Consider the following 19,898-nt stretch of genomic DNA (forward strand, 5'->3'; position numbering starts at 1 on the left):
GTGTACACTACTCCTCCTGAACGGCTCGGCCGATCTGGCTGAGATTTTGCAGGCTTATTAGGTATGTTCTTGGCTCGGCACACGCGAAATTTCACTATCCTAGCTCACGTGGTTCAGTTTTCATAGCCGAAAAACACCTAAAAAACGGCGAAAAATCGGGTCTTCTGCAGGCAGATCACTTCTGTCTTGAAGAAAGGGGGGTCTGGAGGGCGGAGCCCCCCAGCCTCGGGAAGTTAAAAAGTTACAAGGGTCAAAGATCGTTATATCTGTTGATGAAACTACTCTATCTAGAATGCAGGGGGGTCTGGGGGGCCGAGCCCCCCGGTATGCAACAAGTAAGAAGTCGCCGACGATTGAGAAGCCATTGCCTGCCGAAGGCAGGCTAGCGCCGCAGGCCAAGGCAGGTACGCCAGGCGCGGATTGGAGGAACAGGCCGCGAGACATCGCGAAGCCTGTTACGACAAGACGCGGTCTGGCGTAAACCTACCTTGTTACATAATTTGTATGTACAAATTAGCTGTTTCTAGTTCTGGGGCATCAACTTCTGTTTCTTATGGTTGGCCATCACCGCAACCCTCAACCTCTAAATTGCCTACTCCAACCCAGCAGCGTAAAACAACAAGTAATTTTCATCTCCAATCCAGCAATTACGTATTATGAACACATAATGTAAATTTTACTCAAACAATTTTTTTTTCTTTAGCAAAGGTGGGAAGGCCTAGGAAGTACCAGCTGCCAGAGAACCAGGAGGACGAACCAGCACCCTTGCCACCTGCCCAAGGGTCTGGGCCCAGTGCTGTAGACATCCCTGCTGATTTCATTGGGGCTGTGAACGGTCTGGAGACCGCTGTAGGAGACTGTCCGCGCTCCTCCACCCGCCTTGTATCGAAACGGGCCGCCGGCGCGAGGAGCAGCGCTATCGCGCATCGCCAAGGGCCATGTCCGAATCGGAGGACGAATTCGACGGTGGCGACCGTTACAGGGGACTTCCCTCCCGCTCGCCCCCGCTCCCTCGCGAAAGGGAGGAGGAGGCTGTGGACGCGGCGGACGATGATCCACCCAGCACGAGGCGAGGTCCCGGGCGCCCAAGGAGGGACGGAACCCTGCCGACCAATTGGAAGGTGAAGTATGAGGCGCTGCAGAGGCGTGTCCAGTGGCGCCAACACGTGGGTGCAGGGTCTGCGGCCGCATACCCTGATTTGGGGTGGGTGGGTGGTTGCGGTGGTGGGTGAGGGAAGGGGAAAAGAGAAAGAGAAAAAGGAGAGAAAGGAAAAGAGGGGAAGAAAAGAAAAGAAGGAGAGGGAAAAGAAGAGAAGAGGAAAAAGGGGGTTGTAAGAGGCTGAATATCAGTCGCTCCCTCAAAATGAAATTTCAGTGGGCGCCACTGGGCGTGTCGGTCAGGACCTGGACCTGCCTGGGCCTAGCGATGCTGCGAACAATGTAAGATTCTGTAAGTTAAAGTAGCTCCCGTTTATCATGTAGAGTCGTACGAAGGAGGGGAAATTCCCATTTCACAAATTTGGGCAGTGATATGGTGGTGGGTGAGCTAGTCTCCCTTGCGTCCCCGCTTCATCGCTGCCCCTGATCTGTGAATCGTGAAATTCCTGTAGTGCAAAAAATCTCAGTTTATAGTTTTCTTGATTCTCGCAGTTCATCCATGCGGAGGGCCCGGTGCCGGAGCCAGGCGAGGCCGAGGAGGACAACCTCGCCGTACTGGCGACGGCGGTCGCCGCAGCAGCCCCGGCGGCCGCAGCAGCGCCGGCAGCAGCCGGCAGTGATGACGACAGCGACGCCGAAACGGTGAGAATGATTTAATTTTAGAGGCGGTTTTCACATGTATGTAAATTTGATTTGGTATCTCTATCAGGTCGAAGAGGGTGGGGGAATGCCTTGTCATCAAGCAGCCTCTCCATTTAAGGACTTTGCACTGAGAAAACCTTACAAACTATTTCGGGCCTTACAAAGAAAAGTAGTTTGTATAACAAGTATTTTGAGCATACGTAAGCTTACAAAGAAAATACTTCGTAATTTACGATCTATTACTTCGTATAACAAAGTATTTTAGTTTGGTATATGTATGCTCAAAATACTCCGTAAGGTTTTAAGAGTGTGAACAAAGCCTGAAAATATTAAAAATAGTTGGCTGAGCGATAGCGAAGCCCGTTACTCCAGTGGGGTTGAAAAGTTTTGTCTGTCTGTCTGTCTAGTGACACAGGGGTGCCCTGGCCACCCTATGGCACTTTCAGACACTTTGAGGTGGCTAATCTAAAGGTCTTGTGCTGTGGAATCATGTTCAAGTGAAAGTGATACTTTGAACAAAATATTTTAGCCCCTAGAATAAAAGCAAGAAAATAATAACCTAAAATCACAGATTTTACGACTTTTAAACAAAATATTTTCTCGCCATTCTTCCAGTAAACGGCACTGCCGATCGTTCTGGCACTTTTAATCAATAATAAGGACCTTTAGTAAGTTGTTTTCGCTGAACCAGCTCAAACATGTGATTTCATTTCCTTAATATCAAATTTTGAACGAAAATGAGCCCCCGGGGCAGGTAGTGACAGACACACTCTATTTACCGTATTTCAACGATTTAAACGTTTCAAAACATCGATTTGGCAACCGCGAAGTAAATTGTCACCGATTGTCACACAACGAAACATAAATGAGACTACTTTTAACGACAATTTCGTAGAACATTGAATTTGATTGGCAATTTAGTAAAATGCAGTTTCTTGGGGAAAATGGCGCCGTTCAGAATGGTTTGATATTTAAAAAGCTTAAAGAGTCCAAAACGGATAGTTTTCAATTAGCTGGAGCGTCGCTCTATGCTGGTAATGTGAGGTATATGTCCTGTCACTAGGTGCCCCGGGCTGGGGCACCAAGTGACAAGTGCAGAGGTCTGCGGGAAGCTATGTAAATAATAGAAATAGGTGTTGTCAAAACGCCACAACATGTTATTTCGATCAAGGAAGGATCAAAGCAACCTTCTGAGGTGTAAGTAGATTCATTTCTCGCACAGTATCGAAGTGAGTGCCAAAATCCAAAAAGTGTCACTAGGTGCCCCACCCTCCCTTACTCCTCCTGAACGGCTCGACCGATCTGCCTGAGATTTTGCAGGGTCGTTAGATATGTCCTTAGCTCGCCACACACCAAAATTCAGCTTTCTATCTCAATCCATTCGGTCATACTAGCCAAAAAACACTTAAAAACCGGCAGAAAAAAGACAACTTTTTAGGTACTTTCAACTTTGTGTCAAGTTTCATATCGTTTCATATGTTTTTGAGGCTGCTGATGACGAAAATAGAACCCATTCGGACCCTCGACCGAAAGTTGAATCCGATTGGTGCAGAATTTGATGACCAAATGCTATTTTAGAGGGGATCACGCCTATTTCCACGGCCAGCCTAGGAAAGCAGCCTGCCGAAGGCAGGTTAGCGCCGCAGGCCAAGGTACGCGTATACGCCAGGCGCGGATGGTCGAAACTGGCGCAGCATCGCGAAGCCTGTTACGACAAGACACGGTCTGGCGTACACCTACCTTGTTTTATTCTCTCTGAGAACCATTACAAGGCCTATGGAAGAAATAAGCTGAAGAAGTGGCAAGAAATGGACGATACCAAGGCAAGAATCTAAGAATCTACTTGGCTGGTGATGATGCAATCCTTCACTGTTAAAAAAAATATGAAAATTCAGACTGATTTCGTCTTACTTGGTGGTCTGAATCGTAAATTCATAAAATGGTACGAATATTAAGACCAACTGTCTGAAAAGTTTGACCTGTTGTCTGAAATTTAAATTTAGACTAGCAAGTCTGAATATTTAGAGCGATGGCTATCAAGTTTTGTACATTGTCGTCCGAAAACTAAATTCATACTTGTGAAATCGGAAAACGAGTGAAAAAAAACCGTCCCCTTTGTACATTTTTCGATTTTCTCAGAACTTTTATCAATACTACTGTTGTATTTCAAATAATATTTACGTTTAGTGTCGTAAAAGCATAGAGAATGTTTCAGAGCTCCGAAATGGACACTTATCCGCTAGGTGGCGCTAGTGTCGCATGGATGATCTTTTGGAGCTAAAATTGCCACTTGAAGGCGAAATTGCGAATATTTTGTTACAAACTTATTCCAAGTGATTGTCTGAAAGGGCATGAGCGCACCAAAGCAAGATTCAGGTTAATAAGTGCAGTATAAGCTAAATAACAAAGAATACAATTTCACTCTCGCGCATGGCCACGGGTCGGCGCGTGGTTGGGCTAAGGCCGCTCTCCCTCGCAACCCGGGTGGAAGGAACTGAAGTTCTAATTATATCTGGGAATTGCAACTTAACTATTTGTTAGACTGTACGCCACATACTTTCTGTTTATAAAATAACTTAAGTTTGCAGACGAACAGCAGTCAGACTGCAGACTGACCGATGCAGTTTGACTGTAGTTCAACTGTAATTTAACTGGTGAAACTGCAGTCTAACTATAGTTAACTATAGTTGAACTGCAGTCTGTTTACAGGAAAACTGGTAGTTTTTTTCGGACAGAGCAGTCTTGTCTGCAGTTTTAATCATGGTTTCATCTCGCCAGTATTACAGAAGGTTTAACTCGAGTTTTATATTGAAGTTAAAATTATTTTCGAGAAGTATTTTCTGAATTTTAGTCACAAGTGTGGATTTGGAAATCACGTTCAAATTTAGTTCTGCAAGCCCCCACCGCCGACCCTGGCCCTACTCCTTCCATGTCCTCTACGTGGTTGTTTGTAATGCTGTGCCATCTCCGCAATGAGAGTGGAACCCCGTTGAAGGCCGGGCGGGCTAGTCGGGTGGACCAGTCCATGCCACACGACAGTGCTGTCGGTATTGACTAAAAATTGGAAGGAGCTAGTATTGACTAACATCACCTTCACACGTTACCACTGCATGTCACCGCAGACTGCCTAGTAAGGTAGAAGAGTCTGAAGACCCGAGCGAATCATGCGTGGACCCAACCTAATTGTTGCCCGTAGACGCCATCGAGTGCTACCACGGAATTCCGTTTTTCTCCACTTCAGTGCAATATTCTGATTCAAATTTTTCTCTAACGTCTAAAGCAGATATTTACTGAAGTGGCAGATGGTGTAACTTGCAAAAATAACTTAATTCACTAGCCTAAATAAGAAATCCCGTTTGACAAACACTCACAGCGATCCAAGCGCCACCTAGCGGCAGGTCCTTGAAACCTGGCCTTGCAGCCCGGCGGCTGACAGTAGACCACACGGTGTGGTGGGATGAGGATTTTTCCACAGTTTGCGCACTACCCCGACGTCTAAGAATATCGCAATAATTTTTATGCTCAACGTTAAATTTTGGCTTCACCCCGCCATGCTTAATCTCAGAGAAAAAAAACCATATTGATCGACGTACTGGTCCTTGCCTTCCAGTCGTGTCGGTTTTCAAAAGCCCCTTTCGCTCGTCGCCGAGTGAAGAACAAAAGTACTCTAAAAGCCCGGAACCAGTAGCGCGCCACCAAGCGGCCGTTATAGCGAACTGTCAAAAGCTGAACTCTGATTGGTCCAAGCGTAGATCCGAACGAAGTTCACAGCATCGGCCGCTAGGTGGCGCGCTAGTAGTCCCTGCAATGTGATTACTTTTGTTCTTCAATCGCTTCCTCATTCCTGACTGCATTGAAAAGGTATACTATAAGTGTAAATTGAAGCGTAATGGTGTCTAGACAATGATCATGCAGATAAAATTACAGATAAAGCGTCGATATACTTGAGTCAAAAGAAGTATTTTAACTCACTTTTGGAGTATTGTTTGACTGAGCAATGGTGAGTGTAACATACACACTAAATTCTTATGGACTTTTTAAATGCATAAAGACGCATTTTTTATGCATAGTTATGCATGCTCAGAATCTTCCATATGTTATGTATAAAATTATGCATCACTGTGTACATTTTATGCATCTTCCTGCATAAAATGTACACAGTCATGCATAATATTATGCATAACACATGGACGTTTCTGAGCATGCATAACTATGCATAAAAAAGTCCACAAGAATTTAGTGTGTAGCTATAGATCAAGCTGAAGTCTCGACACTATTTAAGAACTGAACTCTTAACTGGAAATAAACTGCAGTCAGACTACTATTACGAGTACCACCTGAACAGTACACAAACTTGTAAATAATTTCAGAGTTTTTTCACACTTTGACTGCACTGAAGACCGCAGTTTGCGCACTGCAGTTTTTCACTGTAGTCGGTACTCAGTTAAAACTAGACTTCCTTCCACCCGGGAATTCAACAGTCACCTCTAGCCTCTTCCCCGTAAACAAAACTAGTACATGTCTGGAATCCGACGTCTTTCGGACGTCCTGAAGAAGTCGGTTTTGGGAGCTCTTCGGGACCTCCCTAAACGTACTACAAATGAAGCTCTCTCGTACGTCGCGCGGGGACCTAGTGTGTGGTGCCAGAGTTTGCCGCCAGAGCGCGCCCTGGTCGCTCGTCCCAAAGTAGTCGGTTCTTGGAGCACTTCGGGACGTCCGAAACGGTAGGTCTATGTGAGGTCTTTGGGAGGTCCCCCACCACACCCGTCGCAGCGTCCTGCGGCCATGTAGTTCCGAGTGTGTCCGCTAGAGCGCGCCTCGGGCCCACGCGATGCTCACCTCACCTGTTGTGCAGATGACAGTCGGCGCACTTTGGCGCGCACTGTGCTTGTGGCGTCGGATCCTTACTCATATTTATTTTTCTGTTAACTATAGTAAATTCATTTCTCCAAAGAAAAGAAACCACGCACGAAGATGTTCAGTTCTCAGGTGCACCAATAAGAAGAATACTTTCCTGGTGCAGGCTTATTTCGTGTTTCAATCCAAATCAGAAAGTGCCGGTGTAAGTTAACCTACAATAGTCTGTTACTTTGATACTCTTATTGTCAAAGTGTTTATTTTGTTCGTCTTCTGATTTTATGCTTGAGAAATAGGCTCTTTGCGGAAACCTTGACCCACTGGAGTTGCCCATGATTCTGGAACGATAACCTGCACCACTATGCAATTACATGTGGAACAAGAACTGAATCCTGTGCTTCAGTGTCAAATTAAGTGAATTTCCTGCGACAGTAAGCATGACACCTTGGAATCAGTGCTAATTGAATTTCTTTCAGTCATTTTGGCTTATTTTTAATCAAGGGGTGTTACAGTTATGGTTGCTGTATTTTCTTTTCAGTCCAACTGAGATTCCTCTTTTAAATATTTTGTTTTTGAGTCCTGTCCACCATTTTTGTCTCTATATTTTCTGTTGTTCGTGACAAGTCTTATCGTTTGATTTTTAATTTAAAAAGGTCAGTGAATAAATACATTTTTCCTAACAGTTTATCTGTGTCATATTCACATTCCTATACGCATTTACATTCATATCCGGAACAGTGGCGCACCCTAGCGGCAGGCCATCGAACTACATTGCGCGCTCTAGCGGTCACCTTCGGAACTACGCAGGGCGCTGCGACGGGTGGTGGGGGACCTCCGAAAGACCTCTCACAGACCTACCGTTTCCGACGTCCCGAAGTGCTCCCGAAAGAGACGTCCTGAAATGTAGCACGGCAGTACTTCTTTCGGATGCCTTTTTTGTTTCATAAGGTACTCCTTCCGTACTACATTTTGGGATGTACAGAGCTCCGAAATGGTAGTACGACAGTACTACTTTTGATAGTAGTTTTGTTTACGGGGTTCACTACCTTTGCAAGTAGGAGTCTACTGCCGTGTACCTAATTTTTGAGCCGAGACGATCCACTGAGCGTCTACAATAAACCGATGGCAAAAGTTCGCCGATTTGTGTTCTACTCTACAGAGTGGCATTTTTTAGTGCGACTGTTCAATGTCTTCGTATAACTTAGTCTGATAAAATAGACCGACTGGTATCATTTTTCATACAACATGTTGATCTGAAAATTCAGACTAACGTCGTCTGAAACTTTCAGACCGCGAAGTATGAAAGTTTTGGTATGAAAATTCAGACTGAATGTAAGTAAATCGACTTCTTACAAAAAATTATGAATTTTCAATAAATTTTTGGCCCGCCCTTCTATTCAAAAAATAGGGGGAGGGCCTATGCATTTGCCTTTGTGTCTGTGTGTGTTGTTGTTGTTGTTGTTGTTGTTGTTGTTGTTGGCGTCTGTGTACAAGGAAGGAGTTGAGCTAGAGTAACCAGATTTGGAGGGTACTTCAGGAGTACCGTCCAAACAAATAATCCGGTGGAGCAAATCCCGTCCGGGTCGCACAAGGGCTGCTGCAGATGCATCATGGTTTACATGAGCGGGAGGGGGATTTCCGCCATTATTGGTGCTAGCAGGGCACATAGGGGTATTTTTGGAATCGGGGCGACGAGACAAGATGAATGGACCTGGTCCCGACCCCATCGGTCGCTTTTACAAGTTGGCCAGATCAGGATCTTCAAAAAAGGGGGTCGACCGACTCAAAAAATTTATTGCAGATTTCGATTGGTCTCAGCAAGACCTTTTCAACGAGGGGTCGGAAAGGGGGTCCAGGAGCCCGACTTCGTCTATTAGTCACATCAGGATCTTCAAAAAAGGGGGTCGACCGACTAAAAAAAATTATTGCAGATTTCGATTGGTCTCAGCAAGACCTTTTCAACGAGGGGTCGGAAAGGGGGTCCAGGAGCCCGACTTCGTCTATTAGTCACATCAGGATCTTCAAAAAAGGGGGGCGACCGACTAAAAAAATTTATTGCAGATTTCGATTGGTCTCAGCAAGACCTTTTCAACGAGGGGTCGGAAAGGGGGTCCAGGAGCCCGACTTCGTCTATTAGTCACATCAGGATCTTCAAAAAAGGGGGTCGACCGACTAAAAAAATTTATTGCAGATTTCGATTGGTCTCAGCAAGACCTTTTCAACGAGGGGTCGGAAAGGGGGTCCAGGAGCCCGACTTCGTCTATTAGTCACATCAGGATCTTCAAAAAGGGGGTCGACCGACCAAAAAAATTTATTGCAGATTTCGATTGGTCTCAGCAAGACCTCTTCAACGAGGGGTCGGAAGGGGGGTCCAGGAGCCCGCCTTCAAGAGTTATGGGAAAAAGTGCGACGGACTCGTTTAACGCTCCTGCTGTGCCTCTATTGCAAGGAGTTGCAGTAGCATGGCAAATATGGGTATTTTCGAAATGAGGGTGAAGAGACAAATGAAATGGGCATATTCTAAGGACAGTTGGAGTAAAAAGTGTAAGGACTTTTGCATATTGTGAATAGAAGGGCGGGCCTAAGTCACGATGGTACATCGATAACTTTGCTTTACCCGCTCACGGTGTGTGTGATGCGAGCGGGCCGAAGGCCCGGGCCTTCGACTGGCCAAGTTGGGTCTGATGCGAGGGCCGAAGGCCCGAGAAAAGGCCGCCGGCAGGCCAAGCTGGGCCAGCCCCCTGTCGAACCGAGTTGCAGGCGCAGCGAAGCGGAGCTGGCAACTCGGTTCGACGGAAGGGCGGGCCCTAGCTTGTTTTAACAGTGTTCCCCAGTTGCTCATTTATGTCAAACAAAGCTAACAAGTATTTGCGCATGTTTAGTAACAGTGATTCATTTATGTAGTTTGTGTTTGTTGCTTAATGCTCATTTTGTATTTTAGAATTCTAATACTTTCTCAGCTTTAGTTTTTTGATGTAACCTTTTGATACTGAATGATCGAACATTTTAGGATTATGGATCTTATGAATGATGGTTTTTTAATAAGTTTGTGTTTGTTGTTTAATACTGATACAGTTTTGTATTTTTTCAATACTTTCTCAGCTTCAGTTTATAGACGTAATTTTTTTTATACTGAATGATCAATCATTTTAGGTTTATGGATCTTTTATGAATGATGGTTTATGAATCGTTTAAATCATAAATCAAATAAAACAAATTCAAAGAACTTGGATTGTGCCATTTTGTGAGGCGCTGCGCTAGTGTTTCAATCCTCCTCCCTTTGAAAGACTCTGGCAAAGCAACAATGCAGCCAACAGTGAAAAAGATACTACTCATGGTTTTAAAGGCAAAATACAGTATTCACCAAGAAGTAGGGTGGGGGTAGCCGGCGGCCAGCCATCAGGCAGCCAGCCGCTGCGGACCCTCGGCCGCGCCACACTGCCGCCCTTCAGGCTCGCCGCGTTCGGTCCCCGGTTGACCAAATCAAAATGTAACGACGCCGAGGCACGGAAAAAACCTTCCTGAATCTTCTGAGCTAGTCAGAAATGTTGTGCGATGAGCCGTTTAGCCGCAAAGTGGTGCAAACCTCGGCCAGGTGGCGTCCCGGCCCGAAAAAGCTGGGACTCCAGGGCGCCCTTCTCTCATGATTCATCTCAAATTAGGTAATTTAGGCCAAAACTATTCACGTTGAGTTTTACATTTTTTCCCCTGCAGTTTTTAGTGTGCTGAACTCAAAAAATGACTTCCCAATTTTCCCCAGAACTACACTTTATTGGCTTGTAATGAATTTTTAGCCAAGATTGTGCAGTTTAATTTGACATTGATGCAAATAGGTTTAAGTGTGCTGATCACGAAATTTTTCTTGATTTCGACTTCAAACTAATATTAATATTTCAGTTTAGGTTATTTTGGACAAACATTTTAATGTCAAGCTTTACATTGTTTCCTGCAGTTTTCAGTGTGCTGAGCTCAAAAATGACTTCCAAATTTTCCCAGACCACTTTACTCAATTGTTATTAAATTGTTCCCAAGGTATCGCGAGTGCTTGCACCTTTGGCTCAAATGCTTGTAAACATTATAATGTTTTGGCATAGCTCAGCAACCAAGCGTCCAAACTACACGGCGTGTACACCCTGTACACCCCTAGTTACTTTTGTTCTGGTTCTTATCAATTTTCCTTTCTTGTCCTTACAGGTGAATTTGAGGTTTCTAATCTGTTGAATCTGTCTAATCTAATTGGAGTGTCTAATCTGACTTAAAAGTAAGTTTCCTTACGTTTGCTGTCTGCCCATTGCATGTGAAGAATGTGAAGTGTGTAGCTACTAACTTATGTAACTGAAGTTAAAGTACCACTTGCTTCTGTCGATCCTTTGCAATATGCCCTGTAGCCTAAGGTTTTCTTTTCACGTTTACTGGTTTTAAATTTTAGAAGCATTGTCTGTTTGAATTGAAATTGATGACAGAAAGGGAAAGTTGCCAATATGGGTCCTCTTGTGTCTTTGGACCACAGTTTCCTTATTTTTCGATGTTTTGACCTGCTGTTTGATTCCTATGGCCGGGCTTTTTGTCCCCGTACACGAAAGAGTGATGGAACAACGCAGAACAAAACTAGAACAACCCAGCCCGTGCAGACACACGATCTCCGGGTGAGTCCTGTCGTCCCGCAGATGTTGGAGGGCCGCCAGGATTGGGTCGCTGCCACCGGCGTCAGGGAGTTGCTCGGCATGCTCCTGGAGAAGGGGCCGGGAGGTCCAGACGTGGGAGGCCATGTGGGCGACCGTCCCCTGCCGGAGCCTCCTGGCGTGGAAGTCCCACCCTCCTTCGTCCGCCGGAAACATTGCCCGTGCTGCCGCCGCATACAGCGACTGCGGCCCCTCCGGGACCGGGAGAATAGTGACCGCCGACTGAGTCGTATCGAATCCCTCCAGCCGTTGTCCTGTAATCATCAAACCACTCTTAGCCCAAATCCAACCCTACCCGCCATCACCCCCCCTCCCCCGCCCCCTCCTGCTCTCCCCCCTCCGGTGCGTTCTGCCGCCACAGACCAGCCTTCGCGCTAGCGCACGGCCAGGCGTGCAGCCCGCCGTCGGCCGGGCCAGCCCGGCCGCCAGGCACAGAGTCCGTCCCGCCGCCGGCCGCCACAAGCCGTCCGAAGGTCGTTCGTTGACCCAGTGCCGACCCCCCGTCCAACCCTCCCGCCCTGCCCATTTAGCCCAACAGCGGCATCCCACGGGTCGTCCACACCCCAGCTGTCCCAGGGGGCCCTCCCGGTCCCCAGGATACTCCCAGCCTGCCCATCACAAACCTAGCCGGCCCCGCTGAGCCCAGCCCACGGCCCCGTCAGCTTCCCCGCACTTGACCTACCTCCATGTTCCGGCGTGTCCGGCTCCTGCTCGTCCTCCGTCATGGCTGGTCGCCACCAAGCCCGGCGCCGCCTTCACCCGCAGCAGTTCTGATTTGCCGAAAGTGAGAAGTATCCAATTAAGTTTTTCTGATTATTGGGGTCCTGGATGATACTAGAGTTATGGCAATGGTATTTATAGTGAAGACCTTGTACTACCTTCCTAAAAACATGAGCCATAAGGTATTGCCATGCGTTTTAGTGGGTTTTTTGATCATGGAAATTACGTTATCACGGAAGTTACAAAGTGTGAAAATCGGCTTTAACGGCTGACTCGGGCTTGCTGTGGCTTAAAAGTCGTTCCAGGGTCAAATGATTGGCTGAGCGATAGCGAAGCCTGTTACTCCAGTGCGGTTGAAAAGTTTTTTCGGTCTGTCTGTCTGTCTGCGTGTGTGTGCACTACTCCTCCTGAACGGCTCGGCCGATCTGGCTGAGACTTTGCAGGCTTATTAGGTATGTTCTTGGCTCGGCACACGCGACATTTCACTATCCTAGCTCAACTGGTCCAGTTTTTATAGCCGAAAAACACCTAAAAAACGGTGAAAAATCCAGTTTTCTGCAGGCAGATCTCTCCCGTCTTGATGGAAGGGGGTCTGGGGGGCCGAGCCCCCCAGCACCGTCGAGTTGAAAAGTTACAAGGGTTAAGATCGTGTAATTTGTAGATGAATCAACTCTATCTAGAATGAAGGGGGGTCCCAGCATGCAACACTTAAGCGGTAACCGGTGGTGGACAAGCATTGCCAGCCGAAGGCAGGCTAGCGCCGCAGGCCAAGGTAGGTACGCCAGGCGCGGATTGGAGGAACAGGCCGCGAGACATCGCGAAGCCTGTTACGACAAGACGCGGTCTAGCGTAAACCTACCTTGTACTCTAAGCCCGACATTTAAGCGGAATTATTTTCACCTAGTGCTGCTGCAACATTGGGTAAAGGGTGCCACGGAAGTTACAGGTAATTGTTGATACACGCCATTTTATAATGCTCTAGCCCGCTTTGAGACCGTGTACAGCATCTTAAATTTCCGCGACCAGTGCAATTATATCCCAGGGACTCCACTTTGATGGCTTGCACTGTTAAAAATCCACTGTAATATTACAACACAATCACCTACAGTAATGCTGTTCAATAACAACCGTATTGTTTTGCATCTGAACGGGAAACCCATCCAGAAACAGCACTTTCATTTCATAACAACTTCCTTGTCGAGTAACAATAATGTAATCGTGATTCAAAACAGTTGTCTTGTCGTTGAACAGGTTTCATGTTTAGAAACAGCCTTTTGCAATCTTAAAACATATATTGTTGTCAGGTTACAAGGGTCTTGTTTAATAACAGCACGATGAAATCAACACAAATGTTGGGAAGACATCGTCCAAGACTCCAAAGAAGTATTGTTTTATTACAATCGAACTGTCAGAAAACATCACCGAGGGCTACAACATGCTTGTAATAAAACGAGTCGTGCTGCTATCAAACTTAACAGCATAAGTGCTGTTAATTTACAGCACTTTTTTTAACAGTGTGTGTCATGGAAAGTTTAAAGTTTGGCTTGGGGAGAAGTCCAGAGCTGCCTTTTCGAAATTTGTGTAGTGAAATTGAATATACGGAGGACATTTTTCGTTGCAGCATAAGTACCTTTGAAAGAAGTCTGGCGTATTGGTCTTCGGTCGAAATTAGCTCGAGACATGCCAAGCTTCGATTCCCCATCGACAGTTGGCAGCATTTTCGAACCACACCGCCACACTGGGGGCGGAAAGTTCGAGTATGTTCTCTTAGGACAATCACGGAAGTTACATTTAGGGCATTCCAAACGCTACGTAGACCAAACCAACGAACGTGAACTTTTCGAAGCGTTTAGTGGGCAATGGCCCTCCCTAACATCAGAAACAAACCCCATGTCGATATCTGCGCTCGTTTGGGCACAGGAGTCAGAAGAAACGAAACTACCCCGAAACGTGAGAATCGCTCAAAGGTAGATTTGTTGGCTGAGCGATAGCGAAGCCTGTTACTCCAGTGGGGTTGAAAAATTTTTCCTGTCTGTCTGTCTGTCTGTGTGTGTACACTACTCCTCCTGAACGGCTCGGCCGATCTGGCTGAGATTTTGTAGGCTTATTAGGTATGTCCTTGGCTCGGCACACGCGAAATTTCACCATCCTAGGTCAACTGGTTCAGTTTTTATAGCCGAAAAACACTCAAAAAACGGCGAAAAATCGCGTTTTCTGTAGGCAGATTGCCCCTGTCTTGAAGAAAGGGGTGTCTGGGGGGCCCAGCCAGGACAAGTGAAAAAGCTACAAGGGTCAAGATCGCGTTATCTGCAGATGAAGGGGGTCTGGGGGCGCAACAAGTTAGGAAAATCGACGATGGAGAAGCCATTGCCTGCCGAAGTCAGGCTAGCGCCGCAGGCCAAGGTAGGTACGCCAGGCGCGGATTGGAGAAACAGGCAGCGAGACATCGCGAAGCCTGTTACGACAAGACGCGGTCTGGCGTAAACCTACCTTGTGTAGGGGAAAGACGTGCGCATTCAGTGTGACCCCTTGGTGAATGAAATTCCGAGATCATGTCTCTCAAATCTGGAGAACAACTTTGAACCAATTTTGGCCCAACTTTGACCACCTATTTGGACTACAAGGAGTGTAGGCACGAACCTCGGAGGGGTCACACTGAATAGGCGCTCATTTTTACTGCACGAATATGTAATTGGTTTTGATCCACTTATCGTACTTTTGACGGGTTAGCTACACGAAGTTTGGACATTTCAGGGTTCAATAACTTTGTTCAAATTTGAACTAGCGTCATAAAAATTTGAGAGGAGCATCATAACTGTGTTCGCAACATGTGTTTCAAATTTGAGCCTAATCCGTTAACTTAAATTTAGGGGGGCAATCGCCTTTAGTCAGGAAACACTCCTCTAGAGAAACATGAATACAGGCAAAACTGCTCTTGTCGCAAGTCAGCAAAAGAGTACGATATTCTCTCCTTCTCAACACAGCCAATCTTTTGCCACCTGTTTGAGCAACCACACTGTTGGTACATTTTGAAGGACATATTTTGACCATCTCGCCTGCATACATTTTTACACTGACCACCATATTTAGCCCTGAACTCTGCTTCTTAATCATGAAAATAATCTGCTTCAGGTTAATGGTTAGCTGAGACGCCTGCAATGAATGGTTTCATGACAAGTGTATCGGAATCACTGAAGGTACTTTACTCCTAATATATCCCGCCCCCTTCAAAAACCCCTATTTATATCTGGACAGTCTTCTCTCTTACTCTTTGGATTTCAGAGGTAGACCACCGCCACCCGTAGATCTCCTTCACCATTCAGCCTGTTTCTGTGAAAGTTTTTTTGTAGACTATGCCAGAGAATGACGATTCAGACAGGTATGTTGTAGCGAAGGGCAGTAGGAAACGTACCCGCCGCCCCGGGCGCCCCAAGCACCAGCACACCAGCCGAACCCAGCCGCCGCCCCGGGCCCCAGTGGAGCCTTTCTGCAAGCGACTGTACTCAACAACTGATGCCAAGGGCCCCTTTTCCGTGTAAATCCATCTTCCCCTTTTTAGCCGTAAACAGATGGTAGGACGAATCCCACTGCCAAGGCAGACGCAAACAACTCAGGGATTTCCCTTCGCGGAAGCACCAATACCGTAGGCTGCCAGGGGCCACTGGCGACCCAGGTATACGCTTCGCGACCCAAGTTCACAGGGTCCTGAGCATTTACTCATGGAAATTACTCTTGGAAGTTAAGGTTTCGACAGTTAAAAGATACACAGACGATAGTGAAATTACATATAATAGTGTCGGCCCTAACAATTTCCAAAAGGAAATGACAAGCAATCATAAAAAGAAAAGAAATGCAGTTGGAACTGTAGTACTGAAACCCACTCATCAGTATTACTACCAGATACAAATGTCGTTGGATATCCTACAGCTGGAGACCTGCCATTTACTCATGTGGTCAAAAACAGGTCACATGGTTGCCGAAATTGATTATGATGCTGCTTAGTGGAAGGAAAAGCGCATAAGGCCAACTAGACGGCATGCAGAACTGCTTTTGCCAGGAATTATCCAGGGCAGAACAAGACGATGGTTGCCCCCTGTTGAAATCAGCTGCAGTGAAGGATACTGATGATGCAGACGCCCTTTTTGGCCCGTCCCGTTTATTTTTTGTAAAAAAAATGACGGAGGGACGGGCATATAGTATGATCCCTGCTGTGCGTCCGTCCGTCCGAGGACTTCCCGTGGTCCGATCTTGACCAAATTTGGTATGCAGCCTCCTTGGGTGACCCTAAGAACCGCCCGGTGGCAGCAAATCCGATCCGAGCCCCGGGAGCGCTGCTGCAGGTGCATCATGGTCTACATGGGGTCGAGGAGGATTTCGGCAACGGATACAGCTAGGAGGGCATGTAGGGGTCTTTTTGGAATCGGGGCGACGAAACAAAACCAACGGTGCCAGTTTCAAGCGAATCGGAGAAGTTTGGACCTGGGTTCAAATCCCAGTGGGGTATGTTTTGGACATTCGTTTTATTCAAATTTTTGCATTGTTTCTGATGTTTTTGAGGGCGCCGAAAATAACATTCATTTTGACCCCAGACTCAGGTTCAAACCCCATCAGGGTTAAACATAGGCGAAATTCGCACATTCCCTGATGAACGGGACGGGCCAAAGTTGCCGATGTATATCGCTACTTTTCCTGTTATTATCTATTAGTACGGAGGTGTTGAATTTGGCATTATGTTATTAAAGACCGAAGATACTCTGCTATGTGCATGCACTGGGGGTTCCTGGCCTCGGTCCGGCCGCGCAAAAAAAGAGTACACCGTTATTAGCAATTGTTTTTTTTTCAGGAGCGAATTGCTTTCCCAAATAGCTTAGACTAATTTCTTTTCTCTTGCACCTGTTTCAGAGCACCAAGACTGCATCAGCAAAGAAGGCCTCTCCACCTCCACCGAAGAAAAGGACAGGACGCCGTCTACGAAAGGGGCCGCGCTTCAAAATTGAGGACGTGTAACGAAGAAAGCAACTGCTGTGGGGCCAAGTCGTAGGTATTTTTTACTCTAATAGTTGTTAGAAACAAACTTGGACTTTAGCTATTAACACCTCTTTCGCAGCGAATCACCACAGTGCTTAGAGAAGCCTTTTAACGATTTTACGTTTCAATCTGATTCCAGAGGAAAACCGGGTACCGCAGAGAGCTGTCATTTCGCTGCCCTTACTGCCCGCACGTCGTCAAGCAGCGGGACGGCATGACCACGCACCTGGCGGCGTCTCACCAGGACCGAGTGGTCCAGCAGCCCAGGGGAATGAAGGGCGCCCAGGCCAGAGTAGTGAACGCCAGCACGTCGGGTCCCCGTGTCCTCGACGAGGGCATATACTCGTCGGTCATGGGAGGACTGCGAGGGATCATGAGCGCGGGGGCTTTCGCGAAGACCGGGACCGCTTTCAAGCAACTGCTTACACATGTGACATCGAGCGTCGGGCGAGCCGATGTCGTCAACCTCGCGCCCCATGCGGAGATTGTGGCTGCGCTCAACTCTGCGATGGCGAGTAGAACCTTGCATTTAGCACCATTTGCATATAGTAGTTGACCATTTCCCTAGATGATTAACTGTAATTTGACATTTTTTTTTTAAATACTTGTGTCAGATGTCTCAATTTATTATTGATTGAGAATGGCCACATAAGAAAACATCATTCATTTATGTTGCTTTATCCTTCATATTTCGTGGACCTTTCGGCCGAAGAGAATACCGCCCTGGCGGCGCTCGCTCGGCTCCCAGTGGACCTGAAGAAAAGAACAGTTTACCGAGAGAGCGGTGCCTGGAGAAAGACTGAGGTAAATATAAATTGAAAGAAAGGTAGAGAAATGAAAAAAAATGCACGTTTTCCCTTTTTTACGGTCAACTGAAAGTGGCCGAGGACTTACGACAGTGGGAGGTGCCAAAAGGGGTTAGTGACCCCTTTTGGCTGAGCGATAGCTAAGCCTGTTACTCCATTGGGGTTGAAAAGTTTTTCCTGTCTGTCTGTCCGTCTGTCTGTGTGTGTGTGTGCCGCACTACTCCTCCTGAACGGCTCGGCCGATCTCGGTGAGATTTTGCACACTTCTTGGGGATGTCCTTGGCTTGGCACACGCGAAATTTCACCATCCTAGCTCTACTGGTTCAGTTTTTATAGCCGAAAAACACCTAAAAAACGGCGAAAAATCGAGTTTTCTGCAGGCAGATCACTTCTGTCTTGAAGAAGGGGGGTCTGGGGGGCGGGGACCCCCAGTATGCATCAAGTCAGAAGTGACCGACGATGGACAAGCCATTGCCTGCCGAAGGCAGGCTAGCGCCGCAGGCCAAGGTAGGTACGCCAGGCGCGATTGGAGGAAAAGGGAGCGAGACATCGCGAAGCCTGTTACGACAAGACGCGGTCTGGCGTAAACCTACCTTGTTTAACTCTAACTGGAAATAGCAGCCACCATCTGCACCCCCGTTTTGCTCAAGAGTGTTCTGAGGGCAAGGTTCCCGGCTATTTCAATACCGTGCACAGCAGCATTACAACGAAACTGCATACATTTTTCAGGCCTTCATTGTGGCAAAAGCTGTCATGCAGAGCAAGACTAATTGGCTGAGCGATAGCGAAGCCTGTTATTGGCTGAGCGATAGCGAAGCCTGTTTTCTCCCGTGGGGGTTTAAAAGTTTTTTCTGTCTGTGTGTCTGTGTGTCCGCACTACTCCTCCTGAACGGTCGGCCGATCTCGGGAGATTTTGCACACTTTTTGGGTATGTCCTTGGCTCGGCACACGCGAAATTTCACCATCCTAACTCAACTGGTTCAGTTTTTTAGGCGAAAAACACCTAAAAAGGGAAAAATAGAGATTTCTGCCCGGTGATTACCTCTGTCTTGAAGAAGGGGGGTCTGGGGGGCGGCCCCCCGCCCCGACAAGCTAAAAAGTGACAACGGTCAAGGGCGTGTTATCTGTAAATGAAGCAACTCTATCTAGAATTAAGGGGGGTCGGGGCGGAGCCCCCCCGCATGCAACACGTAAGAAGCATCCGACGATGGACAGCCAATGCCTGCCGAAGGCAGGCTAGCGCCGCAGCCAAGGTAGGTACGCCAGGCGCGGGTTGGAGGAACAGGCCGCGAGACATCGCGAAGCCTTTACGACAGACGCGGCTGGCGTAAACCTACCTTGTATAAATTTTTTCCGTTGCTGGTAACCAACTTCCGGAAATACCATTCGATTCCCTTTTAAAAAAAAATCAAAAAAAGGGAATACACTTTGTAAGCTCCGACTTGTAAAAAAAAGTTTCTGGGTCATTTAAAGTAGAAAAATACAAAAATTTGAATTGTTTTGAAGCTATGCACAAGATATAAGCATGCCAGAGTAAAGGCTGGGGTCTCAAAAGATGCGGAAATTTTTTTGGCTGAGCGACAGCGAAGCCGTTTCTCCAGTGGGGTTGAAAAATTTTTCCCCGTCTGTCTGTCTGTGTGTCGTCTGTCTGTGTGTGGGTGTGTGTGTGTACACTTCCCCCCTGAAGGCTCGGCCGATCCGGGTGGATTTCGCAGGCTTATTAGTTATGTCTTTGGGTCGGCACACGCGAAATTTCCCATCCTAGCTCAACTGGTTTGGTTTTTAAAGCCGAAAACACTTAAAAAAAAGGCGAAAAACGAGTTTTCTGTAGGCAAATTGCCTCTGTCTTGAAGAAAGGGGTCTGCGGGGCGTAGCCCCCCCCAGGAGAAGTGAAAAAACTACAAGGGGCAAGATCGTGTTATCTGCAATGAAGCAACCCCCATCTAGAATGAAGGGGGGTCTGGGGGGCGGAGACCCCAGCAGCAACAAGTTAGGAAAATCGATA

General features: G+C 47.0%; 1 protein-coding gene across 1 annotated transcript in view; it reads left to right on the top strand.

Moving 5' to 3' along the window:
* The first annotated feature begins 504 nt into the window (after window positions 1-504).
* The window catches only part of LOC117647721, a 27,206-nt gene continuing 7,812 nt past the window's right edge, over window positions 505-19,898 (top strand). The window contains exons 1-4 of the mRNA XM_034389619.1: window positions 505-622; window positions 704-849; window positions 17,227-17,600; window positions 17,702-17,891. Of these exons, the coding sequence (XP_034245510.1) occupies window positions 505-622; window positions 704-849; window positions 17,227-17,600; window positions 17,702-17,891 (828 nt within the window). The remainder of the gene's footprint in view (window positions 623-703; window positions 850-17,226; window positions 17,601-17,701; window positions 17,892-19,898) is intronic.

The sequence above is a fragment of the Thrips palmi genome, unplaced genomic scaffold (assembly GCF_012932325.1).
Source record: "Thrips palmi isolate BJ-2018 unplaced genomic scaffold, TpBJ-2018v1 HiC_scaffold_2, whole genome shotgun sequence".
Classification (NCBI taxonomy): domain Eukaryota; kingdom Metazoa; phylum Arthropoda; class Insecta; order Thysanoptera; family Thripidae; genus Thrips; species Thrips palmi.